This window comes from Zalophus californianus, chromosome 6 (genome assembly GCF_009762305.2).
Source record: "Zalophus californianus isolate mZalCal1 chromosome 6, mZalCal1.pri.v2, whole genome shotgun sequence".
Taxonomy (NCBI): domain Eukaryota; kingdom Metazoa; phylum Chordata; class Mammalia; order Carnivora; family Otariidae; genus Zalophus; species Zalophus californianus.
In genome coordinates, this window is record NC_045600.1 from 93,088,813 (window position 1) to 93,108,498 (window position 19,686).

Consider the following 19,686-nt stretch of genomic DNA (forward strand, 5'->3'; position numbering starts at 1 on the left):
TTTGAACTATCTCTGTTTATTTTACTATTATATAATAGTCCACTATGTGAATATAACTCATTCTCAAATTGTTGAAAGTTTAGGCTGTTTTTAATATTTTGCCATTACAAAAAGTGGGCATTTGTATGTTCATTTGCAAGTATTTCTCTAGGGAGTGTTTTTTGAAGAAAAATAGCCAAGTCATAGGTATGCTACTTATTTATGTATTTATTCTAAATTGCTCTTTGACATTCTTTTACTAATTTAAACTCACCAGTATTGTATGAAAGCTCTTCTTTTTCCACATTTCTCCTCAGGCTTGATAGTAACAGACTCTTAGAAATGTTTTTCTAATCTGAAATGTTATCTTCTTGAGGTAGTTTGATTTTTCTGATTATCAGTGAAGCTAGATACCTTTTCATTGGTTTATTCACTGTTCGAGTTCACGCTTTTATAAATTGAAGAGCATTCTCTGCAGATTTCTTATTCGTACTGATTTTTGGCCATTGAATGTTTATTGGCATAGTTAATAAGTAAACATGTTCTTTAATGAACTAACACATTGCAGACTTATATATATTTTTTAAGAGAAATGGTACTAATGTCGTACTCAAAAATTTCTAAAGAGTTCTGTAAAAATACTGTGAACCTTCCTTCCTTTGCTCATTGGCATTTAAGAAATGATACAACCCAATGGCCATAAATCTTATAAAGAATCTAATGTGGTGGGATCTAGAGTCTGAGCTCAGTACATGTGAATTGCTTACAGCATAGATAGCTACTTTTGATTGAGGGTCATCTTTCCACTTAGTATAGTGTAATATAGTGTAAATAAATAAGTTCAATGTACCAGTAGCCGTTTATAGCTAAATGCCCAATTCATGTCATTTTACAAAGTTGAAAAGAAGAGTATTTAGTATTTTCTGCGGTGGTGACTCTTTTCCTTTTTTTTCATCCTCCAGGTTTTATCAGAGTAAGATGGACGGTAGCTTTGATTGTGATTGTGGTGAGCTGGAGCCACCTGATCACTAACAAAAGACATCTTCTGTTAACCAACAGCCACCAGGGCTTCCTGTTGAAATATACAGCAACAAAGGAAGAAAAGAGGCAAAACGGAAATAGTGCTTACCAGCACCTTAGAATGATGCTGCTCAGGACCAGTCCAACACTGAATGTATCTGCACTGTGAGGAGAATGTTCATAGAAGCCTGTCGTGTGCATATTTATTCACATTTTTGTTAAATGTTAAATCGTTTAGCACAGTAAATCTGAGTGCATAGTATGTCATTTCATTCCGTTTGAGTTTCTTGAGTGTTTTCTTTAAATGTCTGCAGAGTTGCTGCCCCTTTCTTGAACTATGAGTACTGCAATCTTTTTAATTCTTAATATGAGTAGAGCTTTTTGAGCTTTAAATCTAGGGGGAACTCAACGGGCCTGGTTGGCATATGCAATGAACATCAAGAAATCATCTTGCTGTGGAAGCAAAATTATTTTTCTTTTCCTTTTTTGAAAGATCTTTCCTTTTGATGTCAGTTTTCTTCCTTGTTTACACAAGTTCAACAATTCGAAAGGAAAAGGCAATAGTAAAGGTTTCAAAATGGCAGAGAAATTTGAAAGTCTCATGAACATTCATGGTTTTGATCTGGGCTCTAGGTATATGGACTTAAAACCATTGGGTTGTGGAGGCAATGGCTTGGTTTTTTCTGCTGTAGACAATGACTGTGACAAAAGAGTAGCCATCAAGAAAATTGTTCTTACTGATCCCCAGAGTGTCAAACATGCTCTACGTGAAATCAAAATTATTAGAAGACTTGACCATGATAACATTGTGAAAGTGTTTGAAATTCTTGGTCCTAGTGGAAGCCAGTTAACAGACGATGTGGGCTCTCTTACTGAACTGAACAGTGTCTACATTGTTCAGGAGTACATGGAGACAGACTTGGCTAATGTGCTGGAGCAGGGCCCTTTACTGGAAGAGCATGCCAGGCTTTTCATGTATCAGCTGCTACGTGGGCTCAAATATATTCACTCTGCAAACGTACTGCACAGAGATCTCAAACCAGCTAATCTTTTCATTAATACTGAAGACTTGGTGCTGAAGATAGGTGACTTTGGTCTTGCACGGATCATGGATCCCCATTATTCCCATAAGGTATGTGGAAAGCTAGCTGAGACAGATCTTTAAACTCATGGACATGATCAGGAATAGGTACTTGTATCTTCTTAGTATATTGTGACAGATTTTTTCCATTGTGGTAAACTTTGCATAGTATATTTTTTTCTGATACAGATCTACTTTCATTCAGAATCTCCATTTTTTTTTTAAGATTTTATGTATTTATTTGACAGAGACACAGTGAGAGAGGGAACACAAGCAGGGGGAGTGGGAGAGAGAGAGAAGAAGACTCCCCGCTGAGCAGGGAGCCCAATGCGGGGCTTGATCCCAGTACCCTGGGATCGTGACCTGAGCGGAAGGCAGACACTTAACGACTGAGCCACCCAGGTGCCCCTAGAATCTCCATATGTTTATTAAAGGAAGTTGGATTGCGATCCTAATTACATACAAATTCCTAAAAGTGTATGGTTATTTATTATAACTAAAACTCTCCCTGATTTAAAAGTGGGGTATAGTCTTATGTGTTTAGGGCAGAATTGTGGTCCTATGAAGGTAAGAGGGGCTTCTATTTCAACTTTTAGGTCCTTTGTCCCTTTTGAGTCTCTGTTACTCTGTTAGGCCTTGTTTAGGCAAATTTAATTTTGTTCAGTATCTAAATTTGCCTAAAGATAAAATGGCAGTAAAAATAGCTAAAAGGATTCATAGTAACTGTAGCTTAGGTAATAATTTGCCTTCATAGAAGAAGTTAATATTTTCTTAGCTGAACTTTGGTCTTTTAGTTTTCAAATGAAACTGTGGGACCCTGATGTTTGAATATTAAAGTGGAGCTCCTTTTGTTATAAAGAACCTCTAGGAACTCCCTGCTTGCTTGGCTTCCCATAGCACATGTCTAAACAAACAAGCAAATCTTTTCATTCACATATATCATCTCACATTAAGTATGACTTAATTTTTTAAAAACTTGAATGTAGAAATTTAGTATTGAAATGGATGACAACCACATCTTTTTTATGGGTAACAGTGAAGTATTGTGGATAGAACACTGAACTACGAGTTAAACTATCTAAAATTGAGTTCCATTTCTACATCCACTTAAGCTATATGACCTTAAGCAGATTCCTTAATCTGTGAGTGTTACTGCCCCTCTAAAATGGAGTTAATATCTACTTTCATAATTTTTCAGGGTTGTTTTAAGGATGAAGTAAGGTCATATAGGTATATGTTTTTGTTAAATGCTTTATAAATGTAAAGTAGTAAAATTGATTAGGAATGGAATACATAGTAGAGCCAGGTCCCCTGGGTTTGTCAGGAGGTTGGCATTGGTTTATAAGTAGCACCCCAGGTGCTCTTCTTTACCTGTCCCTCATTGATTTAAAGCATCCCTGCTCCTTAAGTAAGACTTGAAGTGAAAAATAGCTCCTTTTCTGAAACATGGTTTGAATGTGTGACATAGAATCAACACTAAATTCTTATGGTATATTTTGGTCAGCAGACTTCATGTGAACATCATCTTATAGATGATATATCCTGGGGGAGTTTAACCTCCATTAAGCCTGAAAAGTATAAGAGCCTTGAATATAGATACGGAAATCAACAGTATTGTTTTAGGATTTCACGTTACTTTTTTTTTCTTTTTTAAAGATCAGCGATTCTTTAATGAATCAAGTTTTACGTACTGTTCTTCAGCTACAGTAAAAAATTAAAAGTATGTTTTTCTTTCTTTTTCAGGGTCATCTTTCTGAAGGATTGGTTACTAAATGGTACAGGTCTCCACGTCTTTTACTTTCTCCAAATAATTATACTAAAGCCATTGATATGTGGGCTGCAGGCTGCATCTTTGCTGAAATGCTGACTGGTAAAACCCTCTTTGCAGGTTAGAAATTTTAAAATATATGGAAAAAAATTACTTCAAAGAAATAATTTTGCATGTATCTGTGAAGCAAGATGTATATAAGATTTAACACAATGTTGTCTGCGATATTAAAATGAAAGATAAAGTGTTCTTAATATTTAAAAATTTTTCAAAACGTATTAATATATTCACTGAATTGTTCACTCAACAAATTTAGTCAGAATTCTAGTGTTCTTTTGTATTTATCTTATTTCTTAAATATAATTTTGTATTTTGTAGATTCACACTGCTTGTTGGTAATCTGTGTTAAATGATACCTGAGTTGCATAATGCGGTCAGTGTTTGTCACTCCTAGTGAAAATTTTTAGCTGTCATTGAAAATGCAGTAATTCTTTGTCCCCTATCATTCATGTTGCCTGAACTGCTGTATTCTGTTGCTTGACTGCTGTGATCTTTCAGAAACAACCAAACAAGTAATTTTTTTTGCTGAGTTTGGTGCTATGAGGGAGTCCACGGAAGTGTGAGAGAGAGAATTTAATCAAGATGGGAAAGGATGAATAACCCATGAAAAACATCAGGTGTTGTAAAGCAAAGTATGAGTTTGTATAAAATTATTTAGTACAGATTATAAGTGCTACAAACTTAGAGTCTTCATCAGTGATGTCTGGAACAAAAGGCATAAAGAAGTCAAAAGATTTTTCACTACATAGGAATAGTGAAGAATTTTGGTGGGAGGAAGAGAGAGAAAAAAATGGTATTATATAAATGAGGGTATGAGCCTGAATCAGTGAGAAAAGTTGGATGAAAGAAATCATGTATGTGCATAAATTAGTGAGAGAATTTGGATGAAAGCAAGGTGTCAGATAATGAACACATTTATGACTAGTTAAAATAGGGCCAGAATACTTAGAAGGTAGGCAGAGGAATTTCCATTTGGAAAAGTAGGAAATAGTAGGGTACTGAGAATTTTTTAGTTAGAGAAGTGACATGATGGTAATTTAGGTCTTTTTCTCTATTTTGACATTACTGTTTTTCTCTCTAACCAATCTTAGAGTGGCCCTTCCACCACTTCCAGATTGTGCTAAAAGCAAAAGAAAGGGAATAGAGCAGGGTCTGCTTACAAAAGAAGGATTAAAAAAAGAAAGATAGGGGTGCATAGGAGAGCATTATTGAAGAAAGAAAGGATGGTATGCATAAATGCCCTTAAATTTTTTTTTTTTTAAGATTTTATTTATTTGACAGCGAGAGAGGGAACATAAGCAGGGGGAGTGGGAGAGGGAGAAGCAGGGAGCCTGACGCAGGGGCTCGATCCCAGGACCCTGGGATCATGACCTGAGTCGAAGGCAGATGCCTAATGCCTAACGACTGAGCCACCCAGGCGTCCTGCCCTTTGCTGATACTTCTTACACCACTCAGCTTACATAACATTAACCAATCTTTTGTAATTTTCCCCTTAAATTTATCTGAAATTTCTTCTGTGATGTGTGATTAGTGATTGAATTTCAATTTAGCAGACTCTGAGAAAATACCAGTGATTCCTGGAAACTAGTTAAGTGGATTGAATATCTTTCCTAGGAACAGTACTATAATTGGAGGTTATATTCCTGATATTCAGGTACCTTCCAACATATGTAAAATAATTATTGTATTACTTGTTGCTTCATGACCAACTACATCAAAACACCATGGCTTAAACAATTTATTATCTTGAAGTTTGTATGGGTCAGGAATTGGGAGGTGACTTAGCTAAGTGGTTCTAGCTCAGATTTGCTTAGTCAAGATGTTGATTGGGCGTACACTCATCTGAAGGCTTTACTGGGGCAGGAAGACCCACTTCTAGATAGATTTTTTTTTTTTAAGATTTTATTTATTTGACAGAGGGAGCGAGCAAGCACAAGCAGGGGCAGAGGGAGAAGTAGGCTCCCCTTCGAGCAGGGGGCCTGATGCAGGGCTCAATCCCAGAACTCTTGAGGTCATGACCTGAGCCAAAAGCAGATGCTTAACTGACTGAGCCACCCAGGCACCTTCCCCTCACCCCCCTTTTTTTCATTTCTAGGTAGCTTAACTCACATGACTCTTAGCAGGAGGCCTCAGTTTATCACCATGCAGGCTTCTCTATAGGATTGCATGAGTGTCTTCACGATATTGTAGCTGGCTTCCCCCATAATGCTCTCCAAAAGAGAGCAAGGAGAAAGCTTTTGTATCTTTTAAAAAAAAAGTCCTATCAATATATAATTCACATGCCAGACAATTCACCCATTTAAAGTGTACAGTTGAGTATTTTTTCGTATATTCACAGGATTATATAACCATCTAATTTTAGAACATTTTTGTGTCCCCCCCCGCCGCCGAGAAGATGCCCTGTAACCATTAGCAGTCACTTCCCATTTCTCCCTTCTAGCTGCTGGCAACCACTAATCTCCTTTGTGTCTCTATAGATTTGCCTGTTCTGGACATTTCATATAAATAAATCGTATAACTTGTAGCCTTATGACTGGCATCTTTCACTTAGCATATTTTGGAGATTTATCCATGTTATAACATGTGTCAACTCGTCATCTTTTTATGGCCAAATAATTCCACTCTGTGCCTATGTTATACTTTGTTTATCCATTCATCAGTTTATGGAAATTTGGGTTTTTTGTTCTTTTTGGTTATTAATGATGCTACTATCTACATTTGTGTATAGTTTTTGCGTGGATGTGTATTTTCCATTTTGTTGGGTGTATATACACTTAAGAGTGGAATTACTGTGTCATAGAACTGTTTAACTTTTTGAAGAAATGCCAGACCATTTTCCAAAGTAGTTGTAACACTTTACATTCCCACCAGCACTGTATGAGGGTTCCAATTTCTCTACATTCTCACCAACAATTATTTAAAGTGTAGTCTGTCTTATAGTTGTCTTTTTAAATATGAAGTAGTATCTCATTGTGGTTTTGATTTGCATTTCCCTAATGACTAATAATGTAGAGCACTGGCAATTTGTCTATCTTTTTTGGAGAAATATTTATCCAGATCCATTGCCTATTTTTATTTTTATTTTTTTTCCATTGCCTCTTTTAATATTGGGTTGTTTGTATTTTATAATTGAGGTAATAGGAGTTCTTTACATAGGGATACAAATCACTTATCAGATACATGATTTGAATGTATTTTCTTCCATTCAGTGGGTTAGCTTTTCACTTTCTTGTTGGTGTCTTTTGAATCACAGAAGGTTTTAATTCTGATGAAGTCCAATTTATCTGTTTTTTTGTCACTTATGCTTTTGATGTCATACCTATAAAATTATTGTCTGACCCCTAAGAACTTTATAGTTTTAGCTTTTAAATTAGGTCTGTGATCCATTTTGAGCTATTTTTGTGTGTGAGGTAGGGCTCCAACTTTATTCTTCTGCATGTGGATATCCAGTTATCCCAGCACCATTTGTTGAGAAGATTATTCTTTATCCATTGGATTGTTTTCAACTTTGCAAATGCAAAGGTACCTTTTTGTGACCTAGACTCAAAAGTGACACAGTCATTTCAGTTTTTATACATTAGAAGTGAGTCATCTAAATACACCTCACATTCAAGGGGAGGGGAATTGGATTCCACTTTTGAAGGGAAGAGGGCCAGAGAATTTGTGGACTTTTTTTTTTTTTTTTAAGTAGGGTCCACACCCAACTTGGGACTGGAACTCATGACCCTGAGATCAGGAGTCACATGCTGTACCAACTGAGCCAGCCGGGCACCCCACATTTATTTTATTTTTATTTATTTAAGGAGGTTCCATGCCCAGCGCCTGACATGGGGCTCGCACTCATGATCCCAAGATCAAGATTCACACACTCAACTGGCTGAGCCAGCCAGGCACCCAAATTTGTGGACATTTTTTTTTTAAGATCTTATTTATTTATTTGAAAGAGAGAACACAAGCAGAGGGGAGAGGCAGAGGCAGAGGGAGAAGCAGGCTCCCCGCAGAGCAAGGAGCCCGAAGTGGGACTCAGTCCCAGGACCGTGGGATCATGATCTGAGCCAAAGGCAGACACTTAACCAGCTGAACCACCCAGGCATCCCTGTGGACATATTTTAACACTACCACCATAATGAATATTTTATCAGGAAAACTAAATTGTTTAAAATTGTTAGATCATGGGGTCATTTATTATGGGGTCATTTGAAATGGGGTCAAAACTTGACTGCTGTATTAATTATACAAAGGTACTTAGTGTATTTTTAAATGTTCATTCAGCATATTCAGAATTGTTCAAGTACAGCAATAAAAATAATTGGATTGAGAAACACATTTAAATAACATGATTTTGATCTTAGACCCATGTAAACTTTAAACAGTTAATGGGAATTGTTTGTGAAATGATTTGAAAGATCCAGTTTTAGTTCCCTTCTGCTTTACTGGTAGATTTGTGAACCAAAAGCAGCATGAGGGGGGTGCCTGGGTGGCTCAGTCGTTAAGCGTCTGCCTTCGGCTCAGGTCATGATCCCAGGGTCCTGGGATCGAGCCCCGCATCAGGCTCCCTGCTCCGCGGGAAGCCTGCTTCTCCCTCTCCCACTCCCTCTGCTTGTGTTCCCTCTCTTGCTGTGTCTCTCTCTGTCAGATAAATAAATAAATAAAATCTTTGGGAAAAAAAACAAAACAGCATGAGGAAGAGCCTCTGTATTAGGTAGAGGTTCCAAAAGAACAGAGCAATAAAAGGTACGGACTAAGATGTCTAACAGCATCTCAAATTTAACCTGTCCAAAACTGAATGATATTTCTCCCTCATATTTTCTTTTTCTGCTGTCTTCCTCATCTTGGTAAACCAGATCCACTTTTTAGTTGCTGAGGCTAAAATCTTGGCTTCATCCTACACTTCTGTCGGTACAGATTCTATGGGCTCTTCCTTTGAAATATATTCAGAATCTAACTGCTTGTTATTATCTCTGTCACTACCCGCCTCCCCACAGTTCAGTCAACCATTATGTTTTTCCTGGTCTAATGCAGGATTTAACTGCCTTTTCTGCTTTAATATTTGCTGTCTGTAGCCTAGTTACCACATAGCAGCTATAGGAGTTCTCTGAAAACATAAATCAGAACATGCCATTTTTCTGCTTGAAACTCTGTAATGTCTCCCTATCAAATTCAGGTTAAAGTAAACCCTTTGTGTTCTGGTACCATTTCATCATCTAATACTCGCTCCCCCCCCCCCACCACCCACCCAGCCACTCTATTTCAGCTACACTTAACCTAATTGCTGTTTCTTAGACACACCAAGCCCACTCTTCTCTGAGCCTTTGCGCCTTTTCCCATCTTCCTGGAACTCCCTTCCTCCATATGAATGCATGATGTGTTCTCCAACTTCCTCAGTTTTCAGCTTCTCACTGAAGCCTTCCTTGGTCATCCAGTATTGATTAGCAATCCTACCCATAAAGTGCTCTTTATTCTCCCTGCTTACTCTATTTTTCTTCATAGCATTTATCACCATTTGGCATAAATGTTGACAGAATTATTGTCTGTCTTCTTCCACTAGATTGTAAGCTCCATGAAGGCAGGGACTTGCTCTCTTTTGCTTCACAGTTGTATTTTAAAGTGCCTTGCTTGTAGTAGGTACTCAAGAAAAATGTAGAGGTTGAATGAATTCTAGAAATCCGTAGAAAAGCAAACTGAATTTTTAGTCAGCGTTTAGCTTAAAGTTCCCCCTATTATTTCTTTAATAGTTGTCCTGAAATGCTACCTGAGCCTCACCCGTAACTATAAAACTTTTTGTAGTGTGAATCTAGTCCAACCCTCCATTTTACTGATGATGAAATGAAATCATTACCATGCTAAGTATTCCCAAAGGTGTAGCCAGTTAATCAGTAGTATAGCCAAGGCTAGAATCCATGTCCCTTGAATCCCAGTTCATTGTTTTTTTCACTACTTTGTGATACCTTAATATAAGGCTAAACTTAAAGGGTCAGTTTTTTTTTTGACATTGTCTCTTTCGTTTATTTTTTTTGTTTTTATTGTTATGTTAATCACCATACATTACATCATTAGTTCTTGATGAAAGGGTCAGTTTCTTATGGAAACAAAGCAGCCAAAGTAAATATGTCCATGAGCAGACACAGATACACTTTTCCCGTAGATTGATGATATTCAAAGCAAAGAAACCTGCTGGTTAAGAATTCAGTTAATCATTTTCCTCCCAGTGATCATTACAGTATTTAAGTTAAGTTCCTGTAGCTTTAGAATGTCTGTTGCCAAATAAGTAAATGTTGAGGAATGTGTTTATTTATATTGTATTTGATGTTTATTTAATCTCAGGTGCACATGAACTTGAACAGATGCAGCTGATTTTAGAATCTATTCCTGTTGTACATGAGGAAGATCGTCAGGAGCTTCTCAGCGTAATTCCAGTTTACATTAGAAATGACATGACTGAGCCACACAAACCTTTAACTCAGCTGCTTCCAGGAATTAGTCGAGAAGGTATTGTTACTCAAGAGTAACCATCATGTAATGGGGTGGGTGGGTGTGTGTGTGTGCACGCACACAGGCAGGATCTGTGTATCCCAAATAGTCTTTAGACACTATACGTTATCTAAAACTTCAACTCTCTCCCTTTTTTGGTCTGGCTCTTAGGCTGGGATCTGTATCTTTGTTACTCTGAATGATTTTTCAGGTTCCATAAAGTTCCATAAACTCTCCTGGTTCTAACTCCATCTACTTTTTCAGCTTACACCACTGATATTATCTACCATAGGCGAGCATCTAGAGTAACTGTCCCTCACTAAGCTAAAATGGAGTTTTGTGAGGGTTATATGATAAGTAAGTCTGGATATGAATGTGAATGTGATTGAGATATGAAAGAGTAAATTGAGTTGGGGAAAGCAAAGACTTCAGGGCAAGGAAGAGATGGAAGAAAGAGCAAAACTCTGAGCAAGCACATAAGAGTTTGCAGATTCGTGTTAGGAATATTAGGTGCTAAATGTGAGAGTTTGTGCAAGCTTGAAAGGAATAGAAACTTAGACTCAAAACTTTTGATCACTAAAACAAATAATTTCATGTCTCAGAGTGTTATGTCATTAGGATTTGTTGCTATGAATAATATACAAAAGTCTTTAACTCTTGTAGTAGTTACCTGTAATAAGATAATTTTTTTTTTTAAGATTTTATTTTTAAGTAATCTCTGTACCCAGTATGGGACTTGAACGTATGTGAAACCCTGAGATCAGGAGTTGCATGCTCTACCAACTGATCCAGCCAGGCACCCCAGGATAACATTTTTTTAAGGAAGAGAGTTAGAGATGAGAAACATCTTTCTTAAAAGTTGATTGTGTGTTACACCTTTAGGAATTATATTAAGATGCACCAATGTCAGGATTGTATAGTTCTTTATGAATCAACATGTTAGGGATATATATAGTTTTCTAAGCATCTTAAGGTTTGTCTGAATTATATATCCATTATTCATAACACCCACTCTGATCATCTGTGGTTCAGGTTATTGTGTATCAAAGTGTCTTAAAATTGCAAGTGTTTGTGGGTGACTGGGTGGCTTAGTCGGTTAAGTGTCTGACTCTTGATCTCACTTCAGGTCTTGATCTCAGGTTGGTCAAGCCCCCACGTTAGGCTCCATGGGTATGGAGCCTACTTAAAAAAAAAAAACTAAATAAAGTAGTGAGTGTTCTGAGAAATAGGCACTGGATGGCAAAATCATAATGACATTTTTTGTTTTCCTCAAATGTGTTTGAAACTCCTATAGTAAATGCCTGAGTAAAAAAGAAACAGCTGTATTTAATTTCAGCAGGTTTTGCAGGCTTCCTTTTCAGTAGCTCTACATTCCTAACTGGCCTTCAAGTCTGTCTTCACAATCAGATTCCAGTGCTGGTTATCTTTCTCCTGACCTTAGAGCCACTGTCATGACATCCTTGTTCATAACTGAACAGTAGTCACATAGCATTTGACTCTGCCTCAGAATCCTCTTTGGGAGCTCTTTAAAAATGCAGGCTATTAGGTCAGAATTCAGAAGTGGCGTGGGGAGCAGAGCATGTGTCTTATTTTTTTAGATTTATTTATTTGAGAGAGAGGGAGAGTGCGAGCGTGTGCACACGTGAGCAGGGGGGAGGGGCAGAGGGAAAGGGAGAAGCAGACTCCTCCTTGCTGAGCATGGAGCCTGACACATGGGGCTTGATCCCATGACCCCAAGATCATGACCTGAGCCAAAATCAAGAGTCATATGCTCAAACCGACTAAGCCACCCAGGCACCCCACCTGTGTATTTTTAAAACCCTCTACAGGTGTGGCCCTGCTCAGCCAGGTTCAGGGAGAGGAATAACCTTGATTGCCTTTGGAGTCATTGTCACTGTTGCTATGTTTTATCAAAAGAGGTTAACTAGCAATGTACGACATTGCTGTTGAAGCATTTGCAGTCTAGCCAAATTTGAATCTTCTTTTCCCTACCCTAACTTTAGGGTTGGGATCATGTCTTAGCTGTGAACCAACTTGAATATTTGGCTGATGGCTGGAATTATTCATAATGGATTGAACGTATATTTTTAATAATGGGTTAATTAACCATCAGGCAAAAGATCCTTGGTATTAGTAAGTGGCAGAGCTATGCTCACATACAAGTGCAATGCAGAGTTTTTAAAGTTCCCGAGACTAAAGATTTACTATGTAGATATGTTCCACACCAGTTTCTTGTTGATTAATACTGGAGTTTTACTTTTGGGCAGAACATATTCTGAGGCAGTGGGGCTTAGTAAGAATAATACATGTTCTTTTCTCACATGTTCATGATCTTCAGAGGGAAAAAAACCAAACAAGATTAAGTATATATGAATTAACACATTAAGATGGTTAGGAACCCTAGTGGTCTTTCGCCTTTGGATGAAATAGCCTTTTTCATTTTCCTCCATACTTACCTCTCATCCTCCCTTTTGCTGTAGTTTACCATGTACTTCTGTATCTTAGCATACTTCAACACCACCATAGCAAATAGGTTTCCTTTAGAGCAGTGCTGTCCGATAGAACTTTCTGCAATTATGGAAATAGTCTACATATGCATATGGTGCTGCACTTGGGAGCTCAGCTTGGGGCTAGTTTCTTTCTTTCCTCTTCCTGCTGCCTACAGTTCCCAAATGGTAGGGATTTTAGAGTACATTCCTCTTGTGTAGTTGGGTATATATCTCCCTTCCCTCTGACAATGGTGATTGTACTGGATCCGCCCTTTATAACTCTGTGCCTTAGAGTCTCTCTTGCCTTGAGACACAAGGGCTCTGGGCTAATTAAAATTAAGATGGACTCTTTTGCAAGAGAACCAAGAAGAGCTTGCTGTATTGTGAAAGGACTTCCTAGATGAGGGTCATATAGTGGAAGGGGGTAAGGAGAGGAGAGGAAGAGGCCCCAGCCCAGGGCCACCGAAGGGCGTGGGTAGCAATGAGTCTTAGGTTTCTTTAGTCGTTATTGGAACGACTTGAGGATTGAATAAGATAATGTATATGAAAGCACTTTGTGAAATATAAAAGGCTATAAAAAAACTCAGCTGTTGTTTACATTAATGAGAAATTGGGAATTGAGAATAGCGTCCTTTCTAGAGTACCAGCTTCGTTTTGGAGAGGATGACTGTCTTTTCCTTGGAGACAGAGGTAGGGATAAGAGGATGTATGACAGGCCATAGTGAAGAAGTAAGGATGAAGATAAATGTGAAGTGGGTTTAGATATGATAGAGATTAGAGCATAAAGAGATGGTGTGGAACATTGCTGAGCAACAGCAAAGGCCAAATTGCAGTTCTACAATATGAATTTGTAGTGAGCTCTGTGTGTGTGTGTGTGTGTGTGTGTGTGTGTGTGTGTGGTTTTTGCATTGAGCTATCATCAGTACTGTATGACTAGGAACAGGGAAAGTAGATGGGGGAAATGATTCACAGCTGAGGGTGGGTATACAAGCATGTGGTTGTATAAGGGCAACCTTCAGGCTGGTGACAGGTGTGGTTCAGGATGGGTTAGGAGCTTATGAGCTAAGTTAGTGGGAAGACTTGGGTCTTCCCTAAAGTGATCAAGTGCATTTGTATGTTATGTTGGAGTGTGATTGATGTGAAACAGATCAACAAATCAGTACAACAGCTAGCTGGTGAGATAAGGGAAGGAAAGGGGAAAGGATTTTTTATTAAGCACTAGACACTATGCTTTACATTTAATTTTTATACTGTATAATATATCTTTATTTCCATTTTATACATGAAGAACTGAAGTTCAGCAAGTTTAAGTAACCTGTCTGGCCCTTTACTGCTAGTAATTCATTTAAGCTAGTGAGTTGCAGAGCTGAGATTATGACCTATATAGTATTATGTTGAACCATATGAAATTGCTGTTATTTGACCATTTTTTACTGACAAAAATAGAAGTTTCATATGATTCAACTTAATATATTCTTTTTCTTTGTAACTGACCATAGTATGAGATTGGGGTACATTTCAAATATTTACTGTGTTTATTGAGTGAGTGTCTTTTCATTTTAATCTGTAAATCAGGTAAATTAGTTTTATTTGATAAATTAATTTACCTTTTAATTATATAACCTCTTTTTTCTCTTAATTGGTTGTTAGACCTCCAGTACAGTTAAGGTTTTTTATCCCTTTCTTTTGTAGCACTGGATTTCCTGGAACAAATTTTGACATTTAGCCCAATGGATCGGTTGACAGCAGAAGAAGCGCTTTCCCATCCTTACATGAGCATATATTCTTTTCCAATGGATGAGCCGATTTCAAGTCATCCTTTTCATATTGAAGATGAAGTTGATGATATTTTGCTTATGGATGAAACTCATAGTCATATTTATAACTGGGAAAGGTAAATTGATTCTAAGTTAGAAAAATACCATTTATTGTATTTTTAATAAACCATAATGCAGTGTAGGATAAGACAGTGTAGGTGTCTTAAAAATTTAGTAATGGTCTCTTTGGGTTTCTGCTAAACTTATATCTTTGAAGAGACTTTATATAATTTAAATATTTAAGTTACTAGTTAGGATATACATAATTGGAAAATGAGAATTCTACTCTGAAACATTTTCAAAGCCATTAAGGCGTGTTTAGTTGTTAACAATTATAAGGTCCTTTAAACATGAGGGTTGAAGGTTGGAAATCTGAACTATTTTAAACTATTGCTTTTAAAAATGTCACAAATTTTTTTTAAGATGTTGGATGACAAGACTGAACCTTATCCAAATAGGTATCTCCATAATGTCTCAAATTTTTACATAAAATCTCTTGTATCTTAGGATAGAAATTATTTTGATTCATGGTATATGCTATTCAAATCTGTTTTCCTAATGACACAAAATTAATCTTGGGCTGCTTGAACATAGGTTCAGTACAAGAGACTCTTCTATTTTGAATAGTATAAAATGTCAAAATGAATAACATTATACATTTTAGTTAAAGATTTTTTTTCCTCAGCTTTCTTTTAGGATTTCTAAATTCCAGGGGAAATTTAGATATAATTTTGCTTCAGAGTAGGATCATAGCATATAATAATGAATCAACATTATTTTTAAAGATTTTATTTATTTTAGAGAGAGTGAGCATGAGCGGGGGAGCTGCATAGAGGGAGGGAGAGGGAGAAAGAATCTTTCAAGCAGACTCTGTGCTGAGTGCACAGCCCCAAGGGGGGCTTGATCTCAAAACCCTGAGATCATGACCTGAGCTGAAACAAAAAGTCTGAAGGTCAACCCACTGTGCCAGCCAGGCACCCCATGAATCAGTATTATTTAAAATCTTTGGGTGATTTTGATATTTAGGCAGGTGTCAGAGTCACTAATGGCAATCTTAAAACTTTAGAGTTTCATATATTTCTATGTTTAAAAGAACAATATTTAATAATTAAAGAAGTAGTTAATATTAAAATTTGTTTGTTTAGTCATTGCATTTTTTCCCTCCTACAATGTTGAGGTAGGTCTTTGTATGTTTACACATCTGGCAATGACCTTTTGGTCCACATGAACATTTCTACTGTCTACGTATAGTTCTTTCATACATACTCAAATGTCTTCCAGTCTCTTTTCTAGTCCCTCCTCCCCATCCCCCAACCGTGTGTGTGTGTGTGTGTGTGTGTGTGTGTGTGTGTGTGTGTGTGTGAGAGAGAGAGAGAGAGAGAGAGAGAGAGAGAGAGAGAGAGAGAGTCTGCCTCTACTTGGGCATGGAACAGCCACCTTGCTGTGATGTGTTGATAAGAGGATGCCACATTCAGTAGTGCATGTACATGGAGAGGTTTTTTTAATATTCATGATGAATTCCAGCAAGCCTTCCTCTGTTCTAGTCTGACTTGTTACCAAGAGAGTGAAAATCTGTAAGAGACCTGATTGAGATTAGAGATAGCTATTTTATGGCCACAAAGTATTTTTTCTCTGTATGAAACTGTTGGAATTGAACTGTAGACATGCCAGCCACTTTGATGTTTATCTGCAGTTGCCTTTGAAGGTGAATGAAAAATAGAACAGAGAAAAGACAGAATAAGTGTGAAATGGTATTTGGTCTTAAATTTAAGAATGGAGGACTCGGATTTTTACTGTAATTATAGTTTCATTGGTAATTACTAAAATGCCTCATATTACATTATGTAGTAACAGATCTTACCTATCCATTAAAATTATGAGTTATATTCCTATTGTCCCCGCATAGACCTAGCAGAGTGCTTTCACCTAAAAGGCACTCAGTGAATTTGAAAATGAAATTCTATACCTGGACTCACATTAATGCATTAATTTTTTCAGGTACCACGATTGTCAATTTTCAGAGCATGATTGGCCTATACATAACAACTTTGATATTGATGAAGTTCAGCTTGACCCAAGAGCTCTGTCCGATGTCACTGATGAAGAAGAAGTACAAGTTGATCCTCGAAAATATTTGGATGGAGATCGTGAAAAGTACTTGGAGGATCCTGCTTTCGATACCAATTACTCTACTGATCCTTGTTGGCAGTACCCAGATCATCATGAAAACAAATACTGTGATCTGGAGTGTAGCCATACTTGTAACTACAAAACAAGGTCATCATCATATTTAGATAACTTAGTTTGGAGAGAGAGTGAAGTTAACCATTATTATGAACCCAAGCTTATTATAGATCTTTCCAATTGGAAAGAACAAAGCAAAGAAAAGTCTGATAAGAAAGGCAAGTCAAAATGTGAAAGAAATGGATTGGTTAAAGCCCAGATAGCCCTAGAGGAAGCATCACAGCAACTGGCGGAAAAAGAAAGGGAAAAGAATCAGGGATTTGACTTTGATTCCTTTATCGCAGGAACTATTCAGCTTAGTTCACAACATGAGCCTACTGATGTTGTTGATAAATTAAATGACTTGAATAGCTCAGTGTCCCAACTAGAATTGAAAAGTTTGATATCTAAGTCAGTAAGCCGAGAAAAACAGGAGAAAGGAATGGCAAATTTGGCTCAATTAGAAGCTTTGTACCAATCTTCTTGGGATAGCCAGTTTATGGGTAGTGGGGAGGACTGTTTTCTCATAAATCAGTTCTGTTGTGAGGTAAGGAAGGATGAACAAATTGAGAAGGAAAACACTTACACCAGTTACTTGGACAAGTTCTTTAGCAGGAAAGAAGATACTGAAATGCTAGAAACTGAGCCAGTAGAGGATGGGAAGCTTGGGGAGAGAGGAAATGAGGAAGGATTTCTCAACAACAGTGGGGAGTTCCTCTTTAACAAGCAGCTTGAAGCCATAGGCATCCCGCAGTTTCACAGCCCAGTGGGGTCCCCACTTAAGTCAATACAGGCCACCTTAACACCTTCTGCTATGAAATCTTCCCCTCAGATTCCTCATAAGACATACAGCAGCATTCTGAAACATCTGAACTAAAACACTCAGCAGACATTTCTCTTTGTATTCTTCATGAAATGTGTTTTGTCTTTTTTATTATAGTGTTTCAGTCATTTTTTTACTTGAATCATATGGTGTCATTTAGAAAGGATTTTATTAGTTCTTGGTTTTTAAAATCCAGACTTTTTTTCTACATGTGAGATGGTTTTCATTTTAACTGGCATGTCGTTTGCACACAAAAATAAAGAATAGAGCAAAATAATGCAATGCAGGAGGCGACAAAAGAAATGCACTAAGACAAGTAAAAAACATTCTCTCATAGAACAATGATCTGTTTTACAGGAAACAAAAATCTTGCCTTGAAATTTACACAGTGAGACTGTACATAATTGCATGAGAATATCTATTTTTTTCCCAAAACATTTTTCATTCATGAGTATTTTCAAGTTTTTCATACTGTACACATTTCTTAAAACACATGATACCAGCAGCAACTGAAAATGAATGCCGATTTTGGTACACATGTGTTATCTACCTCAAGGTAACAAAAGTATGTGGCAAAACATAGACCACCCATAGTGCTTCACATACGCACTTCTATTTAGCCAGCGTTTATTGTAGTAAACTATTCTTAATAAGATTCATGCACCGTTTATAAGTGTTCTGGTATGCATTCTTTATAGTGAAGTGTTACTACATCACATCTTATTTATTTTAGCAAATCAGTATATTTTCTGTATTTAATTATAAAAAGTTAACTTAGTTTTTGAAATTTATTTGCAAATACACTTTTTCCATTTGGCACTATGGTTTGTTGCCTACTTAGCTGAATATATAATGTCAGCTCATCCTAAGGCTGTCCACGTACTTAATTTACTTAAGTATTCATTTTAAGTAAAGCGCTCACTGTGTATAGGAATTTGTATTTTGGAGGTGCTTGATCTATCTACAAAGAAACATTAGGAATTACTTTATTATAAAATGCTCCTAGAAGTCTTAACTGTGTTTATTTTTAAAAAAAAAAAAAACCTGTAATGTTAGACTTGTGTGCATGGAAGTAATTAAGGTACATCATTATTGTAGTTTAAAAGTTGTACACGATAAGACATTTTGTTTTTACTGTATGTTTTTACTGAATGATCTGTTCCCCATCCCAAGGCAAGCATGAATAAAATTAGGTTAAATGTAGCATGTGGCATTGCAGTCTCTTAGAATTTGTTTCATCTATTTTATTTTATTGAATACTGTCTGTATCTTTGGTTATCCTGTTCAAAGAAAAGGACAAATAAAACATGGCCAACGAATATGGCTCCCGTTGAACTCTTTAGGTAATGCAGATTACCTGCTAGAAAGAATAAAAATCACAAGCAAAACCTTTATCTAGTTCTACTCTCTTTGGCACCTTTAAATTGTGGCCATACTTTTTAATTAATTAATTTATTTATTTATTTTTAAATGTTAACTCTTTTTTTTTTTAAGATTTTATTTATTTGAGAGAGAGAATGAGAGATAGCACGAGAGGGAAGAGGGTCAGAGGGAGAAGCAGACTCCCTGCTGAGCAGGGAGCCCGATGTGGGACTCGATCCTTGGACTCCAGGATCATGACCTGAGCTGAAGGCAGTCGCTTAACCAAACTGAGTCACCCAGGCGCCCCGTACTTTACTTTTTAGAGATTTTTATTTAGGGGTGCCTGGGTGGCTCAGTTGTTAAGCGTCTGCCTTTGGCTCAGGTCATGATCCCAGGGTCCTGCGATCGAGCCCCACATCGGGCTCCCTGCTCCGCGGGAAGCCTGCTTCTCTCTCTCCCACTCCCCCTGCTTGTGTTCCTGCTCTTGCTGTCAAATAAAGATTTTATTTATTTATTTGACAGAGTGTGCAAGCACAGAGGGAGGTGCCAAGGGAGGTGGAGAGAGAATCTCAAGCAGACTCCGTGCTGAGTGC

At 37.2% G+C, this 19,686-nt stretch overlaps 1 protein-coding gene across 2 annotated transcripts in view; it reads left to right on the forward strand.

Annotated features, from left to right (window-relative positions):
* Nucleotides 1-18,934, forward strand: part of MAPK6 (mitogen-activated protein kinase 6) — a 39,221-nt gene extending 20,287 nt beyond the window's left edge. For both annotated transcript variants that reach the window (XM_027571036.1, XM_027571037.2), the window contains exons 2-6: nucleotides 942-2,131; nucleotides 3,824-3,968; nucleotides 10,233-10,397; nucleotides 14,561-14,762; nucleotides 16,684-18,934. In XM_027571036.1, coding sequence (XP_027426837.1) covers nucleotides 1,577-2,131; nucleotides 3,824-3,968; nucleotides 10,233-10,397; nucleotides 14,561-14,762; nucleotides 16,684-17,785 — 2,169 coding nt within the window. In that variant the 5' untranslated portion in view covers nucleotides 942-1,576 and the 3' untranslated portion in view covers nucleotides 17,786-18,934. The remainder of the gene's footprint in view (nucleotides 1-941; nucleotides 2,132-3,823; nucleotides 3,969-10,232; nucleotides 10,398-14,560; nucleotides 14,763-16,683) is intronic.
* Nucleotides 18,935-19,686: the final 752 nt, after the last annotated feature.